Below are 26,496 nucleotides of genomic sequence, written 5' to 3'. Positions count from 1 at the left end.
TGCATTGGCCGTGAGGGCTGCTGCACGTCTTGTTGGGCAGGCTCCAGCCAGAGACTTCTGCTTTCATGGTGTTATTGCCTCCTCTGCTGTACTTACTGTTCATCTGCCTGCACGGCACAGGGGCGGCTGTCACCTGCTCTGAGCAGTGCTGAGGTGCACAAGTCAGTTCATTGAGAACAGTCATCCGGGATGTCTACGCCAACCGCAGCACCGAAAGATAAAACCGAAGGCAGAGAGCAGCCTGCTTGCTCACCCCCTCGCTCTTCCATCACTTCCCCTCGGTGCCGGGCAGGGTAGCAGCAGAGAACCACGCTGGGTAGTTCCCCTTAAGGATTTCCAGTAAAATTGTTATTTCTAGCTTTGTGTCCTCTCCAGCATGCCTGTTCAAGACAGGTCCTTGTCCTTTTGTCCATGCCTGAAAAGCGTCAGCCCGCTAGCACTGGGACAGGCCATCTGGGGTAGACAGCGTTGCGCTCTTGCCTGCGGGAGGTCTTACGCAGCTCTCCTCCCTCTTCGGGGCCTGAACCTGCTGACATCTCGCAGCAAGCATTCTGGGATGGCGGTTTCTGTATTGGTCACAGCACCGCGGAGAGTCTCGTGTGGCCGGGGATGGCTGCGTTTCTCTCGCTGTGACTCACTCTCCTCCTCCCCCTTTCATTCCGCAGCAACAGTTGGAGGAAGAAGCAGCCAAACCACCAGAGCCTGAAAAACCCATCTCCCCCCCTCCTATCGAGTCCAAGCATCGCAGCTTGGTGCAGATCATCTACGACGAGAACCGGGTGAGTCTGGAAACGATAGAAATAGAAATGTGTGGTTGCGCTCTGTCATATGGGGCTGGGGGTGCCCAGGGAGAGGGGGGATTTGGTAGAGAGGTAGAGGGGTGATTGCCCTGGGGAAGTTCCCTCGTGGGAAGAGCATGGGAGGTTGTGATGGATGGAGGCCCCTTGGGAATGATGGCGACAGAGGGCTCAGCTGTGAGGTGTGCGCTCTGTTGTGTGAATTAAGCTCAAACATCTCTCTGAGCTGCGTGAGTGCTCAGATGTTGGGGTTTACTGTGATAAATGTTAGACTGGAAGCGTTTAGGAGCCGCTTCAGAGCCCTGTCCGTTAAACAGCTTGTTCTGTCTGTTCCTTCTGGAGTGAACTGAGTCAAAGCTGCCCTGAGAAGATGGGCTTTAGCTTGGCAGAGTGGGCTGCGTGGATTTGAGGGCGACCTTGGAGATACCTCCAATACTGGCAGGCCAGCTACGAGCTCTCCTGGTGCCCCTGAGCCATGGGGCCGGAGCAGAAAGAACGTGGATTCAGCCGTGGCTGGATTTGTGGATATTTGATGCTGAAAACAGCATTAGCAAAGATCACGCTGGCATCGTTGGCTCTGGATCTCTGCCTTGACCGCTCATTTGTTGCACTCAGCCATTGCTTGTAATAGCAGCCTGAGGAGACGTGAATTTTGCTGTATGCTTCAGAGTGACGTTAGAAAATTGGGGCCTTTGGTAGATAATCAAGCACATTCATTTTCATTTAGGTGTTGGATAAAAAGGATGATTTTGCATAAAAGGAAAACTACTAGTCGCTAATTATTTTGAATTGCGAAGCCTGCGATTTCACTGGGAGCTGCAGAAATCCAGGTGCCTGACTCCTAAAAATCACATACCCTGTGCTCACAGGCAGCACAATTTTTCTGCTTTTACTTTTTCCATCTGCGCCTCTCCCTTAGCGATAGGAAACCCAACAGTGGCACAGACTGTTGTGCAAGTGGGTGAAGACTGAGGTCGTATGTGTTTAAAGCATTAGCAAGTGCTGGCTGGTAACAGCCTTACAGACCCTGGACTTCGGAGGCAGGTGCCGAGTGTTTCTCTGAACCAGTTCTCCCTTTCGGCACTGCTGAGTGCCCTTTCCAGGAGTCTTGGGCTAAATGCTTTACACCTGCTGGGCCAAGGTCAGGTTCAGAAAAGGAGATCTCAGATATTTTTATTTCTGTTCCCTTGAGCCCCATCCTCCCCCCAGACATTCCCGTGTTCTTGGGCCAGAGCACATTATGTGGGGAAGAAAAGGGTGATTGTGCTGAGGTAGAGCGGGGAGAAGATCTTCTATGTTGTAGCGGTCCCCATGAGTGGGACCTTGCTCGGGGCCAAGCATCCTGCTGACTCCTTGTCCCACTATGTCACCTGCTGTCTCTGTCTGCCCTTTCTCCACGGTAGGGTCACCCTTTCCCTCCCTTCTCCCTGAATTTCCCATTGTCCCCCTTTGGCAAGTGTGATCTTCTCTTGAAGATACTGCTCAAGCCAAACCCTCAGGGTTGCTGCTCTGTCCCATGGATCATGTTGAAGAGTATGGAGAACAAGTTAGGGGTTTTACATTTCTCCTTGAAAGTGAATGGTTTTAATAACTGGGAAGTCATCATAAACAGTGCTCAGAGTTGGTGGCATCAATGTCTCAATGTTCTTGATTTTGTTCCAAGTTACACTGATCTTCAAAGCCAGGTTTTAACCAGGAGCGTTTTTGCTATTAACCTTCACAATAGGGTGCACTCATTCCAGGTGGGTGCTCAGCAAGCAAAGGTCACATCTGACACCAAATGTCTGTATAATTTCAAATCTGGCTCTGTGTTCGTATCTGTGTGATCCCTGGGATGTRTAAATGACAATTCTTCCCTCTGTTCTGGTTAAGTCCCATGGAGGATAGTGTGTAAGCAAGCTTGTCTGTGGGCAGAAGACTCCGACCAAGCAGTCCTTCCCTTTTGCTTGATAGAAACCATAGTAGACTAGAGTTAACTTCCTCCTTTGAGGAAGACATGATCTATTCATGGGCTGTAGAGAGAGTCTACAGAGATTTGATGGCCAAGTGTAATGGCTGAAGTTCAGTGATGAAAACACCCTTTCAAGTATTAGCTCATAGAGATGCCAAATTGCAGGTTGTAAGAGGAAAGGTATGCTGAGAACCATAGGCCACATTGCATCTGTCGTTGCTCTAGTAATAAGACGGGATTCAGAATATAATTGTCCTTCTGAAGAGCATCCCCAGGCTCAGCTTTCAGCCAATCACCTCTGCTAAACATATTCAAAACAGTGGTAGGGCCCTGATTTTCCCCACCACTGGCAGCAGATTTGCCTTCTTATGACCCTTATTCTTCCCCTTGGCCCAAGACACCATGAAGCCAGGAGGAGGATGGGAAAAACTGCCATGCTGTGAAGAGAAAAAGGCATGGCAGCGCTGTCAGATAAGACCTTGAACAGAAAGTAGCTGAAGATAGGACATCAGGTTCCTTGGGTGGTTTTGATGGCAGCAGACCATCTGTGATGTACYCAACGGTCTGTTGAATGTGGGAAGGACCCCTGGTTGCTCTTGCATTGACTGGGAGGTTAGTTGCAGCTTAACGCTTAATTGAAAGGTAAGTTGGTAGGAGCAAAGGTCTGCAAGCTAAGTAGAGACATATTGATCAAGAGTGGGAAAGGTCACTGAGCCAAATCTGTACTCTTTTTAAGCCTTTCTGCCTCTTGTGTGTTGCAGAAAAACAATGGATTTGAATGCCTTGAGGTTTGCTCGCAGGAAGAAAACCTGCTGTTATGGCTGTAGCCCAGCCGTGCCTGCCGCCGGAGCCAGGGTTTTAGCCTGCAAGGCAGCGCACAAAGGAAGGAAGGGCTTGATTTACTCGCGTTATTCAGCTTGTGACTTGCTTGAGGGAGGCAGTGTGTTGTAAAATAAAATACAAATAAAAGGAGGATATTCAGGCCTTGGGAAGAGGCAGGACAGCAAAGCACCCCAGAAGAGTTGGCAAAGCCAGCAGTGATATTTAAAGGGCGATATTGTGGAAGGGGGAGAAAGCCTGTGCTTGTGTTGACACCAGAGCAGGTGGGAGGTGGTGCGGTTTGTGGAGGGGCAGTTGTCTGGCTCTGGTTTAATTCCCTGTGAACCATGGGTCTGTGCTTCACCGAGCACACGGGTGTCGCTGTCCCCGTTCCCACCGCTCCTGCCAGCCCTGTGCCAGAGCTGTACACTGCATGCAGTTGTACTGCAAACAAAGGAGATATCAAAAATGGTCCATGGGAGAGAGGAGGTTATGTGAGGACAGAGCAGCTAGAAACTCTGGAAAATCAAGTTAGCCAGTCATTCTGTGACCTACTTTCCTTTTGGCGATAGCTGTGGCTTTTCGGGGGTGAATGGCTTCTAATTTTAGCCCATGGTTCATCAGGGAAGTCTATATATTTTCTCACCACTGTGCTGGGTTTTGGGTGAGGGGTTGAGATGCAAGCTGGCGTTGGCCTATGTCTGTTTTTCCTAAAATTCAGGTTCTCCTCTGATGCTAAATTCCATCATGCTACTTTTCCCTCTTGTGACCTACTTAACATGTATGATTTGAAAAGTTCCTCAGCACTGGAGAGAGTCATTCTGGAAAATTTGACCTGTAATTCCCTCTTGCTACACTCTGCTGGACAAGTAATTGGTTCCCAGAAAAAAAAAAGAAAAAGATGGCYTCCTGCCTGTGGGTATGTGCTGACCACACACTCATCTTGGCTTCCAGATGAGCTGTGAAATTGCACCTGAACAAGTACCTTTTTCTGAGTGCATTTGCAAATATAACAGAGTAAAACACACCCCCACCCCCATGCCAAAATCTGAACTGTGAGTGCAAACTGTGGCGCGTAGCAAGAGGACATCCATTTTTAGAAGGACGTCTGAGAAAGCAACTTAACGTTTTTAGTGTTATTTGTAGACTAGAATAAGAATAAACAGTGGGTAGCATTTTCGAAAGCATCTGACTCCTATTTTCAAAAGTGGCTTTAGTCCCTTAGGATGCTGGCGCCGAGCTACCTGGAGAGATCGGATTGTAACGGGTGCCTCGGTTGCTGCTAGAGGTTGACAGCAATGCAAAAGTTGGTGATCTCTTAACTTAAACTGTGCGAGTGACCCTTGGCCTCTTCCCAGCGGGAGAGGTGCTATCTGCTGGGTCTGACACCTGTAAGACGGCAGCTGTGTAGCACGGACTCCTCAGGGGCTTCAGTTTGCCCCTCTGGGATGTGTTATTGTATGCAGCGAATTTAGTGTCTTTCCATGTCAAATTCTCATAATCGGGGCAGCTTCTCTATATTTTTAGTAACAGTTTTATTCCACCAGGCTGTTCATGGGATTCCTTACATCCATCCTTCCCTGGAGTGGGTTCAACATACCTGGGCTTGAATAAGTTTTGGTGCTTTAAATCAGCGTTTGCAGGTCGCTGTTCCGCACGCGGAGGAGGGCAGCGTCCCCGTGCTCTGAATTGCTCTTTGGCTCTGTTGCGTGGGGCCGCGTTTGCTCAGGCCTCGTCTGTCCGAGCGCCCCGGGGAGGCTTGGCGGTGGCCTTGGCGGTGCCTCCCCGCGCCGGCTGTGCCAGCAGCCCGCCGGCGCGCGCCTCCGCGAGGTTCGTGCTCTGCAAAGTCCCCTTTGTGCCCAAATTCACCCTGAGCTGCTGCGCATGGAGGCACTCGCGCCTTCTCGCTGGCCTTCATCCCRGAGATGGGGCCACCTCCGGTTCGAGGGCTCCTGCAGACCAAGGAGCAAACTGCCTAGGCTGATCTGGTGGCTCCGGCGAGCCCAGGCTGCAGTTCATGGGTTGGTGCTGGTGACTCGGTCAGCAGAGCAGCTCGCGCAGGTCTCCCTCTTGCTTCCACTGATGCATAGTAAAAATCCATAGCGTCTGTTCCCGGTAGGAGGGCAGAGGGATTAGGAGGAGCAAGGTGCGCTTTGAGTCCGCGGTGGTGTTTTTCTCGGGAGCGACRCCCTGGCTTGGCCGGGGGCGAGGGCTGTGCGCAGGCGGGGGGCATCGCGCGGCCCGTGCTACGCCGCCTTCGGGACGGGAGCGGACCTGCTTTCCCGGAGGGTTTACGCGTTGCCGCCGCAGGCGCGTGAAGCAGCGGCGAGGCCCGAACCGCGGCGCGGTTAAACCCCGGCCGTCGTTTGAACAAGCACGCGTCGCTTCCCTCTAAAACACGGAGCTCGGGTTTTGCCCCGCGGGGAGAGCGTGCGCGGGGACGCGGTGCAGCGGTGGGACCGCCGCGTGCCGCGGTCCCTGGGGCGAGCCGTGCGGCGGTGCGGCCCGCTGCCGGGCTCGGGGCCGCGTGGCGCCCGCCCTCCCCTGCTTTGCTGTCAGCCCCTGCAAAACTGAGTTTGATGCGGAGCAGCCCGGGGAAGCCGGCAGCGATGTCTGTCTCGCTCCTGGGACTGAGCTGGTGGAAATCAATAAGATTAAATTTTAATTCGCTTTCTGTCTCGGCGCTTGTTCCTTCCAAAGGGCACGGCTATCTATCTATAAACTCGGCATTATGCTGTGAAATTGGAATTCAAAAGGTTGTTCTGAGCTTCTTCCACCCCCTGCTGCTGTTCTGTCTGTGCGGAGCGTATTCCTCAGCTATCCATTTACCCTCGTCAAGTGTGTTCATAAAGCATTAATGCCCCAGCCATAAATAAGGGAATAAATAAATGAACACTTTTAGCATTGCAAAGTATAATCTGGCCGTTAACTACTCAAAGGCACGGAGTGTGACTCAGATCCCGTGGTGATTTTATGTCTGGATAACTGATTTTCTGTGAACTCCTGATTTACATTAGAAAGGAAAGAATCGGGCCTGCAATATCAGCGTGGAACTGGTGCGTTAAAAAAATCCTTATCAGTGAAACCCCTTTTGAGCACTAAATCTGATTTTTAAATTCTAGTTTATTTAGTAGCCGGGGGGGGGAGGGGGGCAGGGGGGGCAGAGGGCATTTCTTACTTGGCTGCTGAAAGGGCCTCATTACTTTTGCTTTTGTTTCTAATAACTTTTACTCTGGGATTGTCTCATCCTGGCTTAATAATGCAGGATTTGCTTTCAAAGGAAAAACCAAAAAGGTCGTAGGTTAGATACTGTTAACATTTCTGCATAATAGCAAAAGGTTGCAGAAAGATAAAATTCAAGCACCTAAAAACATTGAGTGACTCAGAATCCTTTAAGTTTTCCTCATATTTTAAGGATTTTTTTTAATTTTTTTTTTGGTCCTAATGTCTATTTGAACATCTGCTTCAGGACCTGAAGTTCCCAGTAAGGGCATTGAATGAGAAKTTTTGTCTGAGGCGAATCCCGACCCGATAATGCTGTGTCCTGCGTTTGCAGGTCCTGGGAGCAGAGGTGAGAACTGCAATGACTCCAAGTAAGCTGGGAGAGAGGAACATAAACRTTATGGCATGGTTCCTGCTCCTTGGGTTGAGTGACCAAAGTTTTCCCATAACTACCTCAGTGATGAGGTTCTCTTTTCCAAAAGACTTCTGTGCAATAGCAAAGTTTTCAGCAGGCTCTCRCCTCTGTAGCCCGTTGACTTTGGACTTAATGTAACTTTGGCACCATGACTTTAGAGATGACAGAGTAGGATACTAGATTTGTGCGTAAGTGTGCGTGTGCGTATAGAAATGCATTAGATATAGTGTGGGTTTCACCCCTCAGCTGTGGATAGCRTACGAGACAGCCGACCACAGAATCTCGCCCAGGATGACTAGCCAAAGATGGAGTCCAAGAGCAGCAGGAGTGAGTCAGCTTGTCACGCTCTGCGCAGGAAACCTGGCGATTGTCATTAACGCAGAGCGCCAGCGTGACTCGTTTCCCCAGTTTTCTTACTATTTATGATTAGTCCTTTGTAACCTTAGTTACATGCATCCTCTGGGCTGTGGTGAGGAGTGCCTCGGAGATGGGTCTCCSTTATCACCTTTGTGGTTGGAAGGGTTGCTCCAGCCAAGTGTGAGGGTGTCTGTAGCTGGGGAGTGTGCTGGGACACCTGGGCCATGCGGGCACACTGGAAAAATGTCTTCTACAAGAGGGACCTTCCCAGCAGCTCGAAGGTGGAAGCACCTGGGGATTTTTCTCACGTTGGCTGAGCTAGCAGATGTCACTGAGGCTGGCGCACAACCTGCATGGATGCATCAAGGATGTGGGGGCTCGAGGAGAGTTTGGAGCGTGGTGTGTTGTTTGGGAGCACTGGCGTTAACGGCCCTTCGTGCTGCTGCGGAGCGACTTCTGCCCACTAATGCCTCGAAGGGACAAGCGTTGTGGAGCTCCCCAACCCCTTCCACGGAGCCTGGGCTTTTCCCCACGCAGCGGCCTTTGCGCGAGGCTGGGCTCAKTGCGCCTGGCCTCTGGGAGTGCAGCAAACTGCTGCCGTGGTTTGGCTCCGGGATGGAGAGCACCGAGATTAAAAGGGAAAAAATTAGTATTCTCAGGCCCAGGGAAGAAAACCTTTCCAGATGAAACCAGCATTGCCAGGTCATGGTCTGGTCCCAGCAGATCTTGACACAGAGGCAGCACATAAGACAGACACTTATTTTTAAATCCCCCCCAAACTGTTTGGCTTTCTGCCTTTTGTAGGATGTAGGGGATGTGAAGTCCTGTCCAAGATTTGTCATAATTTCTGCTGACTTCAGTGACATTTCTCCTGAATTTCTGAATTTTGTTTCAAGCAAAATCCAAATCCAGCCTGCGTCTTCGACACGCAAGTCCTGCAGCTCAGCCTGTTGTAAGGGCTTCATGGTCCAACTGGCCAGTGGAGATGGTGGCTATGGTGGCTGGGATTTTTTCCCAGCACCGCCCTGTGTGCAGCACTCCTGCCTCTTTGAGGGGTTTGCTTATCCCTGTGCAGGACCTGCCTGATCCCAAATAGAAACGCTTACATTCGCCAGCACGGCCGGCTCTGCCGGCTGCCTACGACGTGCTATAAATAACCCTGGGAGCACAGTTCAGCTGCAGCAGCTTGGAGCTTTAGGGAGTGATGGCTGGAATCATTCCAAGAAAATGCCGCCTCCTAATTTCAGATCCGCTTTCTCAAAATAACTTTGTGTTTCCTTATCTTCCATTTTTAAACTTTTCTTTAAGAGGAGCCCACATGAAATCCCAGCCTCGCCCYGCTCTGTGTTCAGCCTCATGGGGTTGGTTCATCATCCCTGTGGGAGCTCGCATGGCCGGGAAGCTGCTTTCCTGTCCGGTTCCCCATCCCACTTGTATTTTAAKTTTTTYCAAAGGGAAGAAGAGGAAAAAAAGGGGAGAGGGGAATGACAGTRGAGTTTGCTTTGGAAACCAAATGCATTTTAGACCTGAATGGAGATTTTTGTAGTCCACAGGGAGGTTTTTGCTGTAGGCCAAGACATCTTTATTTCCAGGGGCTCGCAGCCCCATCCGGGGGAGCTGTGGGCGGGAGCGAGGCCCATGGCAGTGGGAGAGAGCAACCAGCGTCTTCGTGCAGGCGAGTTTTGGAGGCCGTGCTGCCGTGGGAGAGCAGCAGCGCAGCGATGGGGTGCATCGGTGCAGAGCCCCCCGGGAGCGTGGCCATCTCCGGCACGTTGCAGCCCCTCACGCTGTGCAATGCGGGTGCGTTCCTGGTGCTCTCCGGGCAGGAGGCAGCTGGGGAGCAACCCTGCGGCTGCTGGGCTGCGTCCCTCCGGTGCGGCCGGGCAGCTCTCGCTCACACCCTCGCCATTTGCATGGGTAGGAAGTTCTTGGGGGGCAAGTGCTGCTTCGTGCCACATCTGCAGGTCCCCGTTTGTGAGACCTGCTGTGAYGCATCAACACTTGTGGTTCAACCACGTCTCGAGTCACCTTGATCACCCTGCAGACGCGTGTGAGGAAGCAGTGTGTGACAGACGTCACCTGTCGATATGAATTGGCCTTAAATACGCTCCCAAGGAGGTGCCTCTCCCCTAGGAAGTGTCTGTGGTTTGGCTCTGCCTGTGCTGATAAGAAATCCTGAGCCTCTCTGCCGGAGCAAAGGGACTCTGATATAAATGGGAGCAAAATTCAGCCTCAGGGCTTGAGTTCTGCTGTGAACGCCTCTGCTCTGAGTGCTGTAGCAATATTTCAGGAATCCGTACCAAATCTGGAAAAGGGGTCATTAGCTGCTTGCTGTGGAACAGTAGAGGGACTATAAAACCAGTGGGGATCTTCACGCATCTCACTAGAAGTAATGGCTAGATTTACTTCTTGATACATTTCTTTCCATTAAATAACAGGGATTGCAGACCCAGATGCATTGCCGACTGGGGTGGTTCAGCGAATGTAGGATGAACCCACTGGCTTACTTCTGTAGGGTCGATCAGTAAACGTGCTCCTAATGAAGTCAATAGTAGAACTGAGCCCAAAGTGGTTGTGCCTCACGGAGGGGAGTGGATTCAGCAGGGCTGCCCGCAGTCTTCTGCAGAGGTCCAGCGGATGCAGGAGGAGCTGAAGTCTACCCTTGCACCTGGGTGATGTTAGGTTTGCCTCAGTTCCAAAACCAGACTCTGAATAGCTGGACCATCAGGTGGGAGCGTGTTTTTCTGCAGCTGTCTGTCCTTCAGTAGGAGCCTTAGTGTGATGGGAACCCTCTAATAGGTATAATATGTCATTCTCAATTCTGCCACGCAGCTCTCGCATTGGTCTATGTGGCCTTTTAGACAGCTCATTACAGTTCAGTTATGATCTGATAAATGCAGCAAGGAGCATCAGCAATTACAGTATGTGTCAAGTGTTAATTGGGCAGCTTTCATGATAGAGGCACTTCTTTGTGTACGTACAAAGATATGACGTGCTCAGAATAGCTTTCCCTCCTGATCTTTCGTTCTGGAGACGTGTACATTACAGTCAGTTAATGCAAGACAAATTATGTCATTCTTCTTGATTCGCCACATGTTCTGCCTATGGTGATTTGCCTCTGGGTCGTCTCATTAAGTTGTCTAAACATGGCAAATGCAGCAGCTGAACGTATTCAGCTTTTTTCTGAAGTTAATCGCATTGTACATAGAGGCCTTCAGCATCATCAATTCATAACTGTAGGATCTGAGCGTGCCAGAGCATCTTTCACCAACGCTGGTGCCCAAAAGAGGGGCCTCTGGTGGCAAAGGCTGCCTCCAGCTTTGTGGCTGCAATCTCGTGCCTGCAATTATTTGTCCCTGCAATAAATTAGGGTGATAATTTTGTCCAAGTACATACCGGAAAAATTTCTGGCAGGCTGATACCTCACCCTCAAGAGGGAAGTGGTGGCCTAGAAGTGTAGCTAGCCAAATAGCCTCTTGGCAGAGGTTGCTGAGCATTTTGTAGTCACTTTTATTTGTTTGTCCTCAAGATGCTCTCAATAGGCAGCTAGCCTAACTCCCCCTGAAAATCTTACACCCTGGTTTTAATTGTTCAAGACTTCCTAAAGCCGCCATGCTGATGTTCTCCAAGGTCAGCATATTTTATAGCTCTCAGAGACCTAAATATTGAGATCTAACTGGAAATTCTGAGCTCTGTACCATTATGAATATTTCAAATTGGCAAGTCCCCGGGCAGACTGAGCTTGTTCCCATTAATGAAGTTAGATGTACAGCAGTGGAAATGTTTAACGCTTAGCAGCCTTTTTTCAGACAGGTCCCTGAGCCAGGGTGGCTGGTTCTGCAGTGCCTTCGACAGGCTCTGGTTGGATTTCTTGGCTGGGTTGCTTGCTACAGAATTGAGCCTTTTGATTTCCCTTTATTTCCTCATGTGAAATCAAATGTCATTACTTATTGATATTAATAGTTCAGGCATAAATTAGTCTTAAATCTTGCACACAAGCCTTGCTAATTTTGTGACTGAAGATGAAGACTTAAAAAAAATTTGGTGATAATTTAGTATCTGAACTTGAGTTGCACCTAAAATCCTCTGTCAATAGTTACAGTAGTTTTGGCTAGAGCGCTGTGTTCGGCTGGGGTCCGCAATGCCTGATTTGAATGTTTCCTGGAGGGGCTTGCCATGACTGCAATGCATTTTTATCAGCGCTCGTGTCCCGCAGCAGTGAGGGTGTGAGGGCCCTTTCTCGAAGGTCTGTACTTTGGTGCAGCTGCTGGAGCAGTTTCTTAGGGAATCCAGCAGGATATCTACGCTGCAGTGCGCTGTTCCCTGAAGGAAGGGATGCTGCATGGAAGAGGCGTTCTTCAGCAGATGGCCTATTTTATGAGCAGAGCTAGATATGTGTTTCTTACCATTTGGACCGCGTGTTACACCCCATTGCTCTAAAGCTTTGGGAATGCTCATGTTTTGCAGGTAGGTCCTGGCACTGTGGATCGCTTTCTTCTGGTCAGGTGGGGCTGATCCCTTGTTTCCAGCCATCACGTAGCAGCTGAGGAGGTTTAACATGGTGCTTTTGCTTGGCATGGAGGCAGAGGTCCATGTCAGCCAGGGGTGCCCTGCAGAAGGAGCGTGCAGGGCAGAGGCACGCGTCTGTCGAGCACTCTTTTCTAAGATGAAGGAAGAGTTAGAGAAGCTGCAAGCTAAAGGGGCTCTTGGATCCCACCAGCATCGCACCCTTCTCCTGAGGGAAGCCTACCTGCTGCTGGGAAGGAGGCTGGCCAGGATTAAAGCAGGAGACATTTACCCCATCCCTGCTGTGCTTAGAAATAACTAGGCGCATAACTTGCTTCTGCYGTATCTTCTTCGTGTGTGGCTGCCTGTTTGGCTCTGTTCTGGGACACGTGTTGCTCTCCAAAGACCCAGCTCGGGCATCGGAGCTGCCGTGCATCTCCCCACGACCCCTGCGCGCGTCGCGGCTCGCAGCCWGTGCCCGGCCGGGGCCGGACAGATGTGCAGCGCGGCCAGCGCAACGCGCGCACGTAATGCAAGAGCAGGCCACTGGGTGGCTGCCCCRTCTGCCTAACGCGCCCGCGGCCCCGGGCTCGCTCCCAGCGTCTCCGCGATCCAGTCTGCGAATCCCTGGCTGGGCCAAGCCATGCGTAACCAGCTTGGAGAGTGCCGCAGCGAAAGCCCTGCACGGCACGGCTCTGCGGTGCCCTCCCGGGCCTCGCTGCCCTCTTCTCGGGGTGGAGCAGAAGCCTGGAGAGCCTAATGGTGGCAGTGGGGACGTGCTGGTCAGCCTGCTCTCAGTCGTATCCCTGGCATTAGAGCCAGGGGACCTGCCTCATATATCTGGGCATGAGGTCAAAATCTGACCTGTTTTATGGCTCGGGCAGTTCAGGGAGAGGAACGGGGACTGTGGAAATGCAAGGAGTCAGCTTTGTGTTGGCTTGTGTCCGCTCCTCCACGGTGAGAGTCTGGGCCCCCCTTGGGTCCGTGTGCGCGGCGCGGCGTTGGCTCGTCGGGGCCAGGGTCCGCACGCGCGGTGCAGCGTTTGCTCCTGGGGCCAGGACGGCTGTGCCGAGGAGCGCGCCGGCAGCCACCGCTCGGAGGAAGGGGAGCCCGGGCTGCTGCGTGGCTGTTGCTGGCGGCAAAGTCTGCRTGGGGAAAGGGCACGCGCTGCCCCGGGACCTCCGGAGAGGGCGGCTGGGAGCAGAGAGCAGCAGCTAGTGCGGGGGGACGCTGCAGGATTTAGGCTCAGCTTTGCATGGGCTTTGGCCAGTGCATTTTGGGGGTTTTAGGGAGAGAGCCGGCCCTTCCTAACTCGCTGTCAGAAGGACGCCAGGACTAGGGGTTAGAGCACCTGGCTGGGACTCCGTGGGCCTGGCGTGCGTTTCTGGCTCTGCCGCAGCTTCACTAGCTGCTCCAGCCTGTGGAGTACACGTAGTGGTTGCGACGTCCATAAACCCCTGGGGTCTGCTGTGCAGGAGCGCCGTGGAAGAACAAGGCAAAGACAAATGAATAATGCAGCTGCTGCTTGCACCGTGTGTGTGTGTGTGTGTAGGCAGGCGCCAGAGCAGGCACAGTTTTTGGTTACCTCTGTGGAAGCGTTCTTGAAGGTACTTCTGCACTGCAGAAAGCTCTGCATCCTCACGAGCGCGTAGCAAAAGGAGTAGGTGGAAACGTGTCCTGCTTCCCCTTGTTCTGGTGAACCACCTGGAGTGGGTTTTGCAGCCGGGCCAAGGCTCTTAGCTGAGGCTCTGCAGCTTGGCTGCGGGCACGGTGACTCATGCATCTGGTCCCCGGGCCAAGTCTGCAAAAGTGCATGCTTGCAGATCAGCCTGTGTGGGGGTGTGCAAAGCCCTGGTGAGGAACTTGCGCACCTACCGTCTGCATCCGCACTTCTGCGGATGAGCCCCGGCAGGCCGGGGGCGGGTGGATCCGGCTCTCGGGAAACCCCCCGAGGTCCGGGTTCAGCGGGGGACCCCGGAGGCAAGCCGTCAGCGCGATGTGCCTGCAGGCTGGGAGACATCTCCTCCCTGGAGACCCTAAAAAATACATCTCGCTGTGAGCCGGCCCAAAGGCGAAAGGAGACCGATGCTCGTTTGTCAGAGYGGCGTGAGTCAGACCCCTGGAGCTGCGCTCCCTTCCCCTCCCCGGCCCGGGAGGGATTTGCAGCCGGTGGTTGCCAAGAGCCCTGCTGGCTTGTCTAGTGTGCTGAAATCCCACATCTCACCCTTTCCCCGGCTCCAAATGCTGGGATTTGGCTCCTGCTCTTACAGCTCCAGCCGGGCTTTCGTGCTCATTGGGTTAAAGTTCTGAACATGCTTCAGAAAAGCTTTCCCCCCCCCCACCTTCAATGTGCTTAAATCCTATGGCAGCTTAGCTCTGCCTGCACTGCTCCTTCGCCTCTATTTTAGGCAGCAGTGGATTTTCTCCCCCCCCCACCCCATGAGTAAAATTACCTGTTTTATTGAGCAAATGCCCCTGAAAATCCATCTCTTCAGTCCCCTTTGCTGCCAGGTATTTGGCTTTATTGGATTGGCACTGTGTCTCRGCGGCAGCCTAAAGTGATCTGGATTTATCGGGCCGTTTGGAACGGTAATTGAAAAGCCGGGCTTTGCGAGGAAGGGCTGTTTACCAAAAATGTCATCTTTTATTTAGAATCCTGCTGCCGCAAACCCCTGTCTTTTTTTTTCCTTTTTTTCCCAAAGCCTGTTTAACCACACACACTCTGACACGTGTTTCTGTTTTTTGGGGGGTTTTTTGTTTTGTTTTTCCTAATGAGCGCAAGGTAGCTTGGCTGGGGGCAGGGAAGGGCTCGGCTGCGGCGGGGAGCGAGGGGGGGAGCGATCGCGAGCCGAGGAGCCAAGGGCAGCTCGAATGTAGCGATCACATGTTTGCGAGGCGATGAATCCTAGAAAGGGCATCTCCGCGTGCGTGCCGGCCCGCCCGCCCGCCCTTGGCGGCGGGCGGGCGACGCGTTCGACTTGCGATAACTCGAGCTGCCGGTGCCCTTTGCCTGCAGCGCTTCCCCGCGGCTCCCCGAGGCTGGGTTAACCTCCCCTGCCCGCCCTGGGGATGGGATTTGCGGCAGGTCTGCAGGGGGTTGGAAGGGGTTATTTTGGCACAGGTAGGGAGCCGAGCCTGTAATCGGTGGCAGAAATAACTTTTCTTCTCCCCCCCTCCCTCTGCCTCCTCCCCCTTCCCTTTCCTCTCCGCAGAAGAAAGCCGAGGCTGCCCACCGGATCCTGGAAGGACTGGGTCCCCAAGTGGAGCTGGTGAGTGCGCTCTCGCCGTGGGGGTTTGGAGGCGAGCCAGGTCCGGCGAGGGCTCCGGGAGGCGAGCGCCCCAGCGGGTGCRTCCGTCTCCGCCGCGAGAAGGAAGCGTGCTGCGGGCCAGAACGTCTCACTGGCTCGGCACCAAGGCAGGAAGCAAAGTGGCTGAGATGAGTACCGAAATGCATGCACGCACACACACACACACACACACACGCGCGCGCACGCGCACACCCCGCTTTGGAGAGCCTTAACCCTTCGGCTGCTTTCGCAGGATGGCACGGAGGGCTCCGGCAAAACCCGCCTCCACGTCGCGGTGCAGCCCCGGCCGGGGACGCTGCCGGCCTCGTCTGCCGGGGCGACCGCAGCGCCGGGGCTGCGCGCCTGCTGCCGCACCGGCCCGCGAGCCTCGCGGCACGCTGCGGCGTGGTTTTCCTCCCTCCCTCCCCGCCCCGGAGACGGGTGCGGAGCGTGCGAGGGGCGGCGGGCGCTGGGGAAGCGGCTCTGCGAGCGCAGGCGAGGCGCAGCCGCGGTGGCCAGCCGCCTGCAGGTACCTGGAGCTGCACACGTCCTGTAGCTGCCTCCCTTGTGCCCAGGGAAGCTAGGAAAAGCGAATTTCAGAAACCGTCTAATTTCAGCTGCACTCTCATCCGGCAAAATCCAGCTCTGTCTCAAGAGAGTGACTCCTGGGGGATGGCTGGAAACAAGCCTTGAGAGGCTGAGTATTGGAGAAAAGCGCTGGAAAACAGCGATTCTCCACCGATGCTGCAGGAAAGAAGCAGCTGGAAAGATCGGAGGGGGCCGGCCGYGTGCCTGGCAGAGCAGCTCTCGCCTTGCACCGTTGGCTCCAGCCGGAGGGAGGAATAGAGAGGGAGCTTTCCTGCCAAACAGGAATGTGCATCTCAGGCTGTCCTCGGCAGCTGCAATTTGGACTCGCCTTGTGGAGCGTGGTGCTAATTGCTGTCTTCCCTGAGTGCCCAAGGGAGAGGTCACGGGGGATGTGGCGGTCACTGCTGCTTAGTCAAGCCCACTTCCTTGTTTAGGGGAGCAGGGCTCGTTATTTTTCCTTTGAGTCACCAGGGTCAAACCCTTTGGTCTCTTTCTGCTCCTCAGATTGGCAGCACCTGGGTTTGGGGCTTCCTCATCCCAAAGACGTTTCATTTCCTGTTTTGTTTTGTTTTTTCTTTAATAATAATAATAATAATAATAGCATAGCGGATACCTTGCCTTGGGTGCTGAAGCTCCAGAGCCCTGGAGCAGTTTGGGAGCCAGTGTCACAGCCCAGTGCAAACCCTTCTTCTGCCACCCTGTCCCACTTCGTGGAGGGAAGGGGAAACCTCTGCTGAGGACGTGGGCTGCCAAGCCTGGTTCTGCTCTGTCTACGTGCATCTCGCACGCTGTCTAATCTGTCTGCCCGGAGGGAGATGCTTCCTATTGCCTTGCCTCTGCCCACTATTTTTGGCAAAACAGCACCCGGGACCTGCCAACGGCCCTCTGAGTGCTACCAGGAGACAAGATTAGTGGTCAGATCTTCTTCTGAGTTGGAAGGGAAGTCACTCCAGGAAGGAGAGCAGAGCTTTGCATGTTCTGCCTGGTGTGCGTGCATGTACCCCCGTGGCAGCGTGCCAGCAGCACATGGTGACACGCAGCCGTGGCCCAGGAGTGTCTTGCAGAGAGATGGGGGTAACCTGGAGCTAGTCCCATGCAAAACCTCTGCAGAAGTGGTGGTGGCTGTTACTGAAATGCAGATTCGTGGAGTGCACTCAGCTCCGCTCAGGCTGCGGATGTCTCACTTCTATTTGTTTGAGAGCCCTGGTTACTGCATTCAAATGGAGATGGTGACAGATAGCATCAGCTTGATAGCAAGGCAGCTTGCCAGCTGCTGATTGTGCGAGGAGAGAGGTCACCGTGGAAATTGGTTAGTCACTGCTGAGAGAGGCAGGAGGTTATAGCAGCGCTAGCAAACCACAGCCTGTGATCAGGGTGAGGTGGTACAAGGTTTTCGGTGTTTACGGCAGGACGAGTCTGGGACTGCCTCCCCTGCCGCTGGCATTTCATGCCGAGCGGGAAGCTGAGAGCCCGCTGGGTCGCGGCGGGTCTGAGTCTGGCTGGCGAAAGGGGGCCGAGGGGCTGCGGCGGGGCTCTGCCTCTGCCGCGGTGGCGGCAGGTTGCTCTGAGGGGGTTGCGTTTCGGCGGAGGAAGAGATCTTCCCACCTGTGCACATCGGTTGGCTTATTGACAGCTTTAGACAGAAGGTGTTTTGAGAGCGAGCCAATGTAGCATAAATAAGGGCTTACCTGGAAGTTTTGGGTCTGTCACTGATTTCCCCTCAAGTTCAAGTTGTTGCGAGATGGCCCTGCCCTGGCAGGAATCCTAACTCCTGACTTCCTCCTCCTAAGCAGCTCGCTCGGAGCTTTTGTGTTCACAAGCTCTCCATTGAAATCAGAGTCCTTGGGAGCTGAGCGTCTTAAGGAAGAGGCCGGCGTTGATTGCCCGTTGCCTGGTTCTCCCTGATTTGACCCTGCAAGATCTGGCCCTGCATCTTTTGTCGGAGACGTTTTGAAGGGTGCTGATTCTCTTTGCTGCAGGATGCTTGGTTTTGTGTTTCTGTGGCTTTAAATGTGCAGATTTGTACCCAAATCCTATTCCAACCTCTCTGGGGTTTTGGGGGGGCCCTATACATCTTCCCTGTACCTCCCACACCAGCACCAGCTGATGCAGGACGTCCTGGTCGCCTGCGCGGTCGCGGCTACGCTGCTCTCCGCTTGGCTCCCTCTCCGAGCAGCAAAAACCAGCTGCCCCTGCAAAGGGATCCCAGCACCCGCCAGCGCTGAGCCCGGCACAGATGCAAGTGCTGCAGCGCTGGAGCAGCCAAGGTCGGATTCGGTACATTCCTTAAGTGAGTCATCACATTAGCACTAATCTGAGGGCTCTTCTAGGACCTTTTCCTTGTGTTAAACCCCAGGGTATGTCTTTGGCAGGAATTTTCTCGTTCTGTTGCCACAGAGCAGCTTGCCATTTGAGAGGGTGAAGCTATTAAGCATAGGTTTAAATCTCAGTGATTTGCAGGGGCCTAGCAAAGCTAAGCAGACACTGAGGTGCTCTGCTGAGCCAGGGCCCTCGAGGCTGTGCTCCCCTCTGGAGCAGGGCGGTGGGTACAGAGGAGGTTGTGACTTAATAACTTAATAACTCCCCTCGTTTTATCCCTGCAATGTAGTGGGACCATTTTAAAGTGACCCGCTGTTTTCCTCAGGGAGAAGTTTCATTGAGGTTTGTAGTCTGAAAGCTGCAGTGGCCAGGAAGCAGTTGAGGGCTTCCATTCTGCTTTGTTTTTAAAGAGGTTTCACTAACTCTAAGTTTTCGTCAGTAATAGCTTGCATTGCAATTTTGTTTTTCTCACATGTCATACCCCAGAGAAATGCATTATGTGTCTCTTACCCTGGAGAAACGCTCTGAATGTTTTGAACAYGTCTCCTTAGCCATCTGACCTATCAGACTTACTTTTGCTTACTCATTTAGAAAGTTATAATTCTGTGCAGATTGCGGACAGCTCCGAGGAAAGATGATGTTTGTGAAGTCCCTGCCCTGTTGAGAATAGTTTCTTTTATGATTTAGTCACTCACGAGATATGTTTTATATGGGGTAGGTAAAAACTTTTCTCTTGTGCTTGTTCGACTTGTGCGCAGAGTTCAAGGGATGAGACTGCCGTGGAGGTAGAAATCTCTTTGAGATGTTGCTGGGGTGCAGGATTTGGGTTTGGGTCCTGGAGTTTCTTATTTCTGAATGTCTGGGCTGTTCTTCTAAAGTGATGTGTGCAGTGGTCTGCCTTTAACTCTTAGATCCGCTAACTAAGAACTTAGGTGGCTGTTAATACCATATATAAGTAACAGTGGAACCGAATCAGCAGTGCTTGGTGAGCTGAGTAGCGTCAGGGCATATGTGATGTCCCCTGTGCATGTGAGGCTCTCATAACCCAGACACAAAACAAAACGTTCATTCCACCCAGCTGCCAGCGGGAGTAAGGTGTCTGTGTGACTCGTCACATGCCAGCCTGTTTGCTGTGATTTTATGAGCACAGAGGGAAGAAAGGCACTTCCATTTATCGATGTTTCCAGTTCCTGCAGCCCTCTTGCGAGAGCTACTCGCTAGTCAAGGCAGCCCAGCAGTTCCTCCGGTAGACTCTTGCCAAGATAATCGTGGATGTGATGCTCCCAAGCCACAGCTTGATTTCTTCTCTCCGTAGTGCGGACCTGTCCCTCTTGAGCTACGTGATGAGACAGGTGTCTGTGTTCCTCCAAACTTTCCAAGCATGAAGTGCACAGCCAGCTCTGAGCCTGGAGGTGGACCAACAGATCTGAGAGCATTCATGATAGAAATAGGCCCTGGGGAAGAGACGCTGTTGAGAACATGCCTCCTCCTGGGTGCTTACTTGTTCCCTCTTGCCTGCCCTGGCACTGCCAGCATGGGTGGCTAGGTATCTCCTTGCTGTCCTGGTGGGATGCTCCTGGCAGCCTTGCAGCTTGTTGTCCCCTTGCAGGGTAGCAGATGCCTTGGTGCTGCTGGTGGCCCCAGTGCCCCATCTGAGAGGCAGCGTTTCATCTCGCCAGGACTGTCTGCCTGCACTTGTCTGCACTCCTGTTTCATACGAGTTTGCTTGCACTGTCCCAAGGAAAGAGTGACACAAGTCCAAGGGCAGCCAGAGCAAGGTCCTGTTGACACAGTAGTGCCAAGATGTAGCGATGAGGGGCTGCAGAGAAGTAGGGAGAACTACACCTGATCCCCTTTCTGTGCAAATCCTGCACAGGTTGGGCTGGTGTTGCTGTCCTGTTGTATGGCAGGGGGAGAGGAGCGGCAGTGGGTTTCTTTACAAGGCCATAGAGACAGGCTGTCCATGTTAAAAATCAAGCTTCTGTGCCAAGCACTTGTGGCAGTGACGAGGAAAGCCCATGGAGGAGGTGAGCATAGCACCTTCTCCAAAATGAAAGAGAAAGGGACCCACCTGTGTTTCCAGGTCCTGTCCTCTCCAGCTCTGTTGTTAGAAGACAGCGGGATGCAGATGCGAGGCACAAAGGCTAGGACAGCCTCTGTTCAGCAGGTGTTTCGCCCTTTTCATAAGTTTAATCTCCGGTGAAATCGAGTGGATCCCATGGCCTCAGCCATGTGATTGCAAAGAGAAGATGTGCTGGTCCAGGATACTACCTTCAGCCAGGAACCAGCCCTCACACGTTCCCCCTGCCTGTGTTTGGCCACAGATGTTAAATCACTCACAGCTGGTTCCGTGAAAGTGTACAGATGAACTGACGGAAAAGTTGGACGGTGTTTCTGTGGTTAGACAGGAGGTGCGTTCATTAGGAGACCAGTTGCTGTTGATGGTTGGGTCATGCAGGCTTTTATTAACACAAATCATGCCGGCTTAGCTGGTAACTAGAAAAGCCTTTATGGGATTCATCCCGAATGCCCTTCCAGCCCGCTTATGGGGACGCAACCTGGTGACATGGTATATGCCGTGTCTCTGCTCCATGAGCAGTCCCAGGTTGCCTTTTGCTTTAGCCTGGCCTGGCACCAGCTAAAACTATGCAGAACTTTGGATTGACTTATGATTAAAAAAATACATCCCCTGTGCCAGAGCTGGTCTGGTTTCTTCCTTCTTGGCTGGGGTGGCTGGGATCGTGCCTTGCACARCAAGGTGAGCGAGGCACAACGGTTGCTTATTGCTGTTTGTGTTAAAGCAGAAACCCAGGCTGAAAATAGGTGCAGCAACGGGTGTCAGGGCTGTGCTGGGAGGGGTGGTGCAGATGGTGGAGACCTGGGAAGAAGCTGAAACCTTGTCCTGTCGCTTCGGTCCAGCCTGGCACTTGTCCTGAGCTGATGGAGTGGCAGGTCGTGGTGGGAGGAGGCCGCCAGGCTCACGGCAGGCATGGGAGCCCGGGTGYGCAGGGTGACCGGGCTGCGTTTGGTGTGCCAGCTCCCTCCTCCCATCCGTGTCCCAGGCCTTGGGGATTTGCGTGCTCCTTGCTGCCAGGGCAGGGGCGGAGGAGCGTTGCTGAGCTTGCACAGCCCATCTTCAAGGCATTCCCGCTCAGTAGCTGATGGTGGCTCTCGGCACGGCCTGAGCTGCGGTGACTCGGTCCCCATGTCCGGGGAAGGGTGGCATTTTGGCGCAGCTGATGATCGCAGGGGTACGACCAAGTGTGGTCCATACGCACCTTTCTCTCCCTGTATCGTGGAGGTTTCCTGAAGGGCCTTCAGCCCACAGGCAGGGAGGGAGAGGAGCCACACGGGCAGGGATGGCTGCAGGTGGTCAGGCGAGTGTGAGCAATCTGGGGATGGATCCAGGGATGGATCCAGCTCTCCCGAGGCCCCACGGAGGGCTCTAACGTGGTGCCTCTTCACTGAGGGTCCAGGGAGGAGAGCAACCCCATAATGGATGCTCCCACCTGGATCTGGAGACCACCAGGCTCCTGGGGCTCTGCCAGAGGCATTTTGGGTGACCATGGACAAAACCCTCGGGCTGCCAGAGCCTTGCTGATGGACAGAGCCAAGAGCATCGCTGTCCGGGTGCTGCGAGGTGCTCCGGAGCTGAAGCGATCTCCTGGGGCCGACCCACCCTGGCGTTGCGGGAACCGCAGGGGCGAAGGCTGGTCCGCCCCGCGGCTGTTGGCGTTTGGCTCCCTCGGCAAGCTCCGGCAGGCTCTTCTCGAGTAGACATAACAATTTGCAGCGTGCAGCCTGTCTCCTGCCGCTCCCCGAGCCCCCCTTTCCCCTCGCCTCCCCCGTGTCATATGTTCCAAAGCGCACTGCATTTTCAACAAGCGAATAACAACCACRTACTCCGCCGCGCAGTGTTTATATGTATTACGTAGCAAATTGCTTGTTCTGAGCCAGCTCGCTCGAGCGCTGCCTGCCCTCCCACGGGCTGAGCCGGGATGCACCGTGACTCAAGCAGCGCCGCGAGGAGCCGGCACCCGCCAGTATTAAAGCGGAGGAGCGGCGCGAGGAGCGGGGACGGGAGGCGGGTGGGCTGGGGGGCGCGGGGACGGGCGCCGCGCGCCTGGGCCGCAGCGGCTCGCGGGGAGACGGGAGCCCACGCTGAGGCAGCGGCGCTGCTGACGGGTTGAAGTTTCTAAATGTCAGACTGTACCGTTCATGCCTTCATTTTTCTTATTTATTTCAGCCATTATACAACCAGCCTTCAGACACCAGGCAGTACCATGAAAACATTAAAATGTAAGTACGTGGCAATAAAGGCTATTTTAAATGTCAGGTTGTACATTAGGCKGGAGCGGGAGAGATGCTAGCTTGCGCCCAGTCCTTGTTTCCTCTTAAGGCTGCCAAGACCTAGCGCGTACCCTTTTAGAGCTGCTGCTGGGGCCTGGAGCAGCAAAGCATCTGCGGGAGTGCAGCCGCCGGGAGCCGGGGCGCTAGCGGGATGCTAAAGGTGCGCTTGGATTTCCCGGGGGAACCGGTCCTGGCCGCTCTCTTGGTGCGTTGGCAGAGAGCGTTTGCCGTAGTTGAGCGGGCTTCAGCGCAAGTTTGCAGTGCGCTTTTACGTGCAGGAGCAGGTATCGGAGCCAAGGAGGGACAGGAGCTGAAGTCGCAGGGCTCAGGCGGCAAACGCAGCCGCTTGGAGGCTCTGCGGCCAGCTGGGGCAAGCTGCTGAGCCGCACTGAGGAGGAAGCGGATAATCCGCGAGCAAATGTTAGGAAAAGCGCCCTGCCACTGAGCAGTGGTGGCGGGGGAAAGGCGCTGGGTAATGCGAGCCCACGTGYGCAGCCGCTGCTCACCTGCCTTCTCCCGGCCCGTCACGCTCCTCTGGAGCGGACCCGAGGCCACGGCCGGAGCAGCACGGTTACGGAGATGGATTTGGCTCCTCCAGAGGTGCGGGGCCTGCCCTGGGACGGATGGCCCCAGCCCGGGGYGCAGGGCTTTTGGGAGAGGGGCCGGCATGGCGCGGGGCCCCGCTCCGAGCTCCACGCTCGGGCTTGCTTCTGAGTGATGCTCGTGCTCACGGGTATTTTGGAAGGAAATGAAATGTGAGGCGCTTTTTTTTGTTTATTTTGCACGTACTGAAGTACGAAATCAACTGCCAGCTTGTGTGTGTGCGTGCGTGCAGGAAAGGTGGGGTGAAATTAAAAGTTGCAATTACAACTAGATTTTCATGAAGCACCTCTTGAATGTCTAAGAACCACTGTTTATTTCAAAGATACTTACTGAGACTTGGCAATTGTGTAATTTATGACTTATCACCTCAATACATGATTTAATCATCAACTTGCATTTAATAACGACAGTAACTTCCTGAACGTAGAAGAAATATAACAGATAATGAGAATAGCGATAACTGTGGTTATTGTTGGAAATTTTAAATAATCAAACCAGATCTGAAACTTGTATCTGGCTTGAATGAACAGCTGACTGCTCTAGACGTGCTGCCTGGTGCTGCCCGCAGTGCGTCTGCTCTGGTAGGGGCTCAGTCAGCTGCTGATAATCATCTCGAATAATCTATCGACAAAAGTTCATAATCTTCTGCTTTCAGCAGTGTGTTAATTGATGCCGGGCGATCACAGTGGCAGGACTAACGTTCCCTACTCTCCCGTCCTGCTGCCGGGGCTCAGGGAGCTGCGTTGCGTTGCGTTGCGTTAGGCGCTGCTGGTGTTTAATGCCGCCTGTCCCCAGAGCGCGCGGGGAGGAGGAAGAGGATCTGGTAAATGCTCGAACCCAGCGTCGTGGCGAGCCTTTTGGTGCCTGGGCAGGGCTGGGCCGGAGTGCTGAACGCGAGGGCCGTGCGCGGTGTCCCCCGCGCGCTGCAAGCAGCCGGTGCCCACGTGCTCCCGCGGCGTAGGGAGGCATCTCCTCCTTTTGGTYGGTCGGAGGGACGGAGAGCATTGATGCGGGGAGGGAAAGCAAACAGAGGAATTGACAGGCGGTGGTTTCTTTTCCTGCTTCGGAGACCTCTCAGTGGCTCTCAGCTTCCAGACACTTCCTTTGCGTCTTCCCCTTTCAGCTCATGTGGTTGGTCTGCTAGGTCTCCCTTTTCCCTGCTCCAGACAGCCCCTTTTCTGACCTTCTCATTCCAGGATTTCCATTTCAGAAAGGGATTAGGGCATCACCTGTCAGCAGCAGCCTGTCCCGAGGGACCTGGGCAGCCCGCGGCTCCGGGGGCACCAGCAAACCTGCCCTTGGTAGGGCCTGTACCTCTGATTGCTCGGGCTTGCCAGACCTTGCCAGAAGCCTCAGGCAAGGCCTCCCCGGGAGTTTGACGTTCATGGGCTTTGGCTTGGGCCTCCTGTTTTTAAGTTCTCTGGCTATTGTCTTCAACGGACGCAGTGCCGCGAAGGCAGCCCTGGGTGCAGGGAGGGTGCGCGGGGCCAGGCGGACGTCTGCCCCTAACGCTGGCTGCCCCCACAGCACGCTGCGCTCAGGTGTGCCTTCATAGGTGCACATAATTAAATAAGCGAACCAAACCAGAGCAACCCACTCCAGCTTACTGATTCCACCCGTGAATACCAACGTAGAYGACGATTCTGCTCTTGGGAAGAGCAATAATACCTGGCAGAGGGTCTGCGCTCCCTGGGAGGGCTTTGCAGCCCACTGCTTTGGGAAGCGGGCATGTTTTGTTGTYGGTTTGGGGGCCGATGATGGAGACCCCATCCTGCACAGAATTGCGTGCTGGCCCAAGGAGATACTTGGCACGTTGCACATGACTTACCCTGGCAGCAGGGTTGTGTGGCAGCCACCGTCTCTCCCAATCCCCATCTTCTCTGGGAACGCTCCCTGGCCAGTGCAAGCTGGGCACTGACGGTGGCGATTGCAAGCTGTTAGCTAGTTTTGTCCTTGGAAAGAATGAGTTAAAAGTAGTTCCAGATACTTCACCCACTCTCCATTCCCCTGCCAATATTTGTGGTTTCGTGATCACATTTTCCTGTGATTTAAATGATTTCCTGTCCTTTGTTGCTGTGTGAAAGACAGGCACAAACAAGAGGGAACTGACTGCGCAGGTCAGGAGTGAAGCTGCTAATGAAACGTGAAGTGCTGTCAAAAGCAGCTTCTAGAGTCTGTAGAGCAAGCGTTGTTCTCCAGACCTTCACTTTTAGGCCTCTGTAGGGTTGTTTAATCCCACAGTGGGCACTCGTCCCTTGTGGCTGTAGCGGTGGTGATGATAAACTGAGGAGAGATTGAAGCAGGCAGTCTCAGGGTTAATGTTCGCTGTGATTAATGCTGCAGAAACATGGAAAGGAAACCACACGTTTTAATGAAAAGCCTCCATCTCCTCCTTCCAGAAACCTTGCAATTAGCTGTCTTCAGCTGGTTATTGATGCCAGCCAAGTGCATTCACAGATCTAGGTCAACAAAAGGCCCTTGAACTATCTGGGTTCCAGATGCTTTCTTCCTTTGACCGTGGGCCTGTCCCAGAGGTCCTGGAGTCTGAATTTTGCTTTGCTACCTGTTGATGACCATGTGGAGAAGTTGTTTTGATCTGTTCTCCTATCTCCTGTGTCCTGATGCACATTACAGGATATTTGGGCAGCTGGGAGGCAGATATTAAAAATCAAGACTTTAGTGACTCTTGGAAGCAAGTATTTCAGGGTGTTTTCTCTGAGAGGAAAAGGTATTAAACTTCTGCATTTTGACCAAATCATGGATGTTCAAATCTTACCCACAACTTTTCCTTTGGCTGCATTTGAAGATATTTTTTCTTCTTTCCTCACTCTTAAAACATTTGTGCTGTCCTACTGTAGACGAGCAGCTTCCATCCTCTAGCCTGGAGGTGGCTCTTTCAGTAGGAGATGAAGTACATGAGCTGGGTGCTTGGAGAGATCAGCTGGTTGCATTAAAGCACTGGATGGACAACTACCAGGACACCACCATTCTGCTGAGGTGTAACTGAATGCAGATTCTTCTGAACAACTTCACCATGAGCAAATTTAGCTATAATGAATAATGCCTTTGGCACGTGGCTGAAAAAAATCTAGATTGTGATTCTGTCCGCAAGATCTCATTGTAAGATGACTCTGTTGTGCTAAAGAGAAAATCATACCATGTGAAGTTGATTAGATGCCTCGTACCTGGGCATGGAAGGATGTTCAGGCTGTTTCTATTTGAAAAAAAAATTTTTTTTTTTACACTTTTCCTGGGACAGGTTTTTTTTTTCAGTTGCACATT

The 26,496-nt window shown here is 53.3% G+C and overlaps 1 protein-coding gene across 1 annotated transcript in view; it reads left to right on the top strand.

The window, feature by feature from the left end:
- The window catches only part of NCOR2 (nuclear receptor corepressor 2), a 222,757-nt gene that overhangs the window by 76,295 nt on the left and 119,966 nt on the right, over window positions 1-26,496 (top strand). The window contains exons 6-8 of the mRNA XM_026058822.1: window positions 666-779; window positions 15,280-15,336; window positions 22,508-22,560. Of these exons, the coding sequence (XP_025914607.1) occupies window positions 666-779; window positions 15,280-15,336; window positions 22,508-22,560 (224 nt within the window). The remainder of the gene's footprint in view (window positions 1-665; window positions 780-15,279; window positions 15,337-22,507; window positions 22,561-26,496) is intronic.

This window comes from Apteryx rowi, unplaced genomic scaffold, assembly GCF_003343035.1.
Source record: "Apteryx rowi isolate R43461 unplaced genomic scaffold, aptRow1 scaffold_15, whole genome shotgun sequence".
Classification (NCBI taxonomy): domain Eukaryota; kingdom Metazoa; phylum Chordata; class Aves; order Apterygiformes; family Apterygidae; genus Apteryx; species Apteryx rowi.
This window is presented reverse-complemented; position numbering and strand designations above follow the sequence as displayed.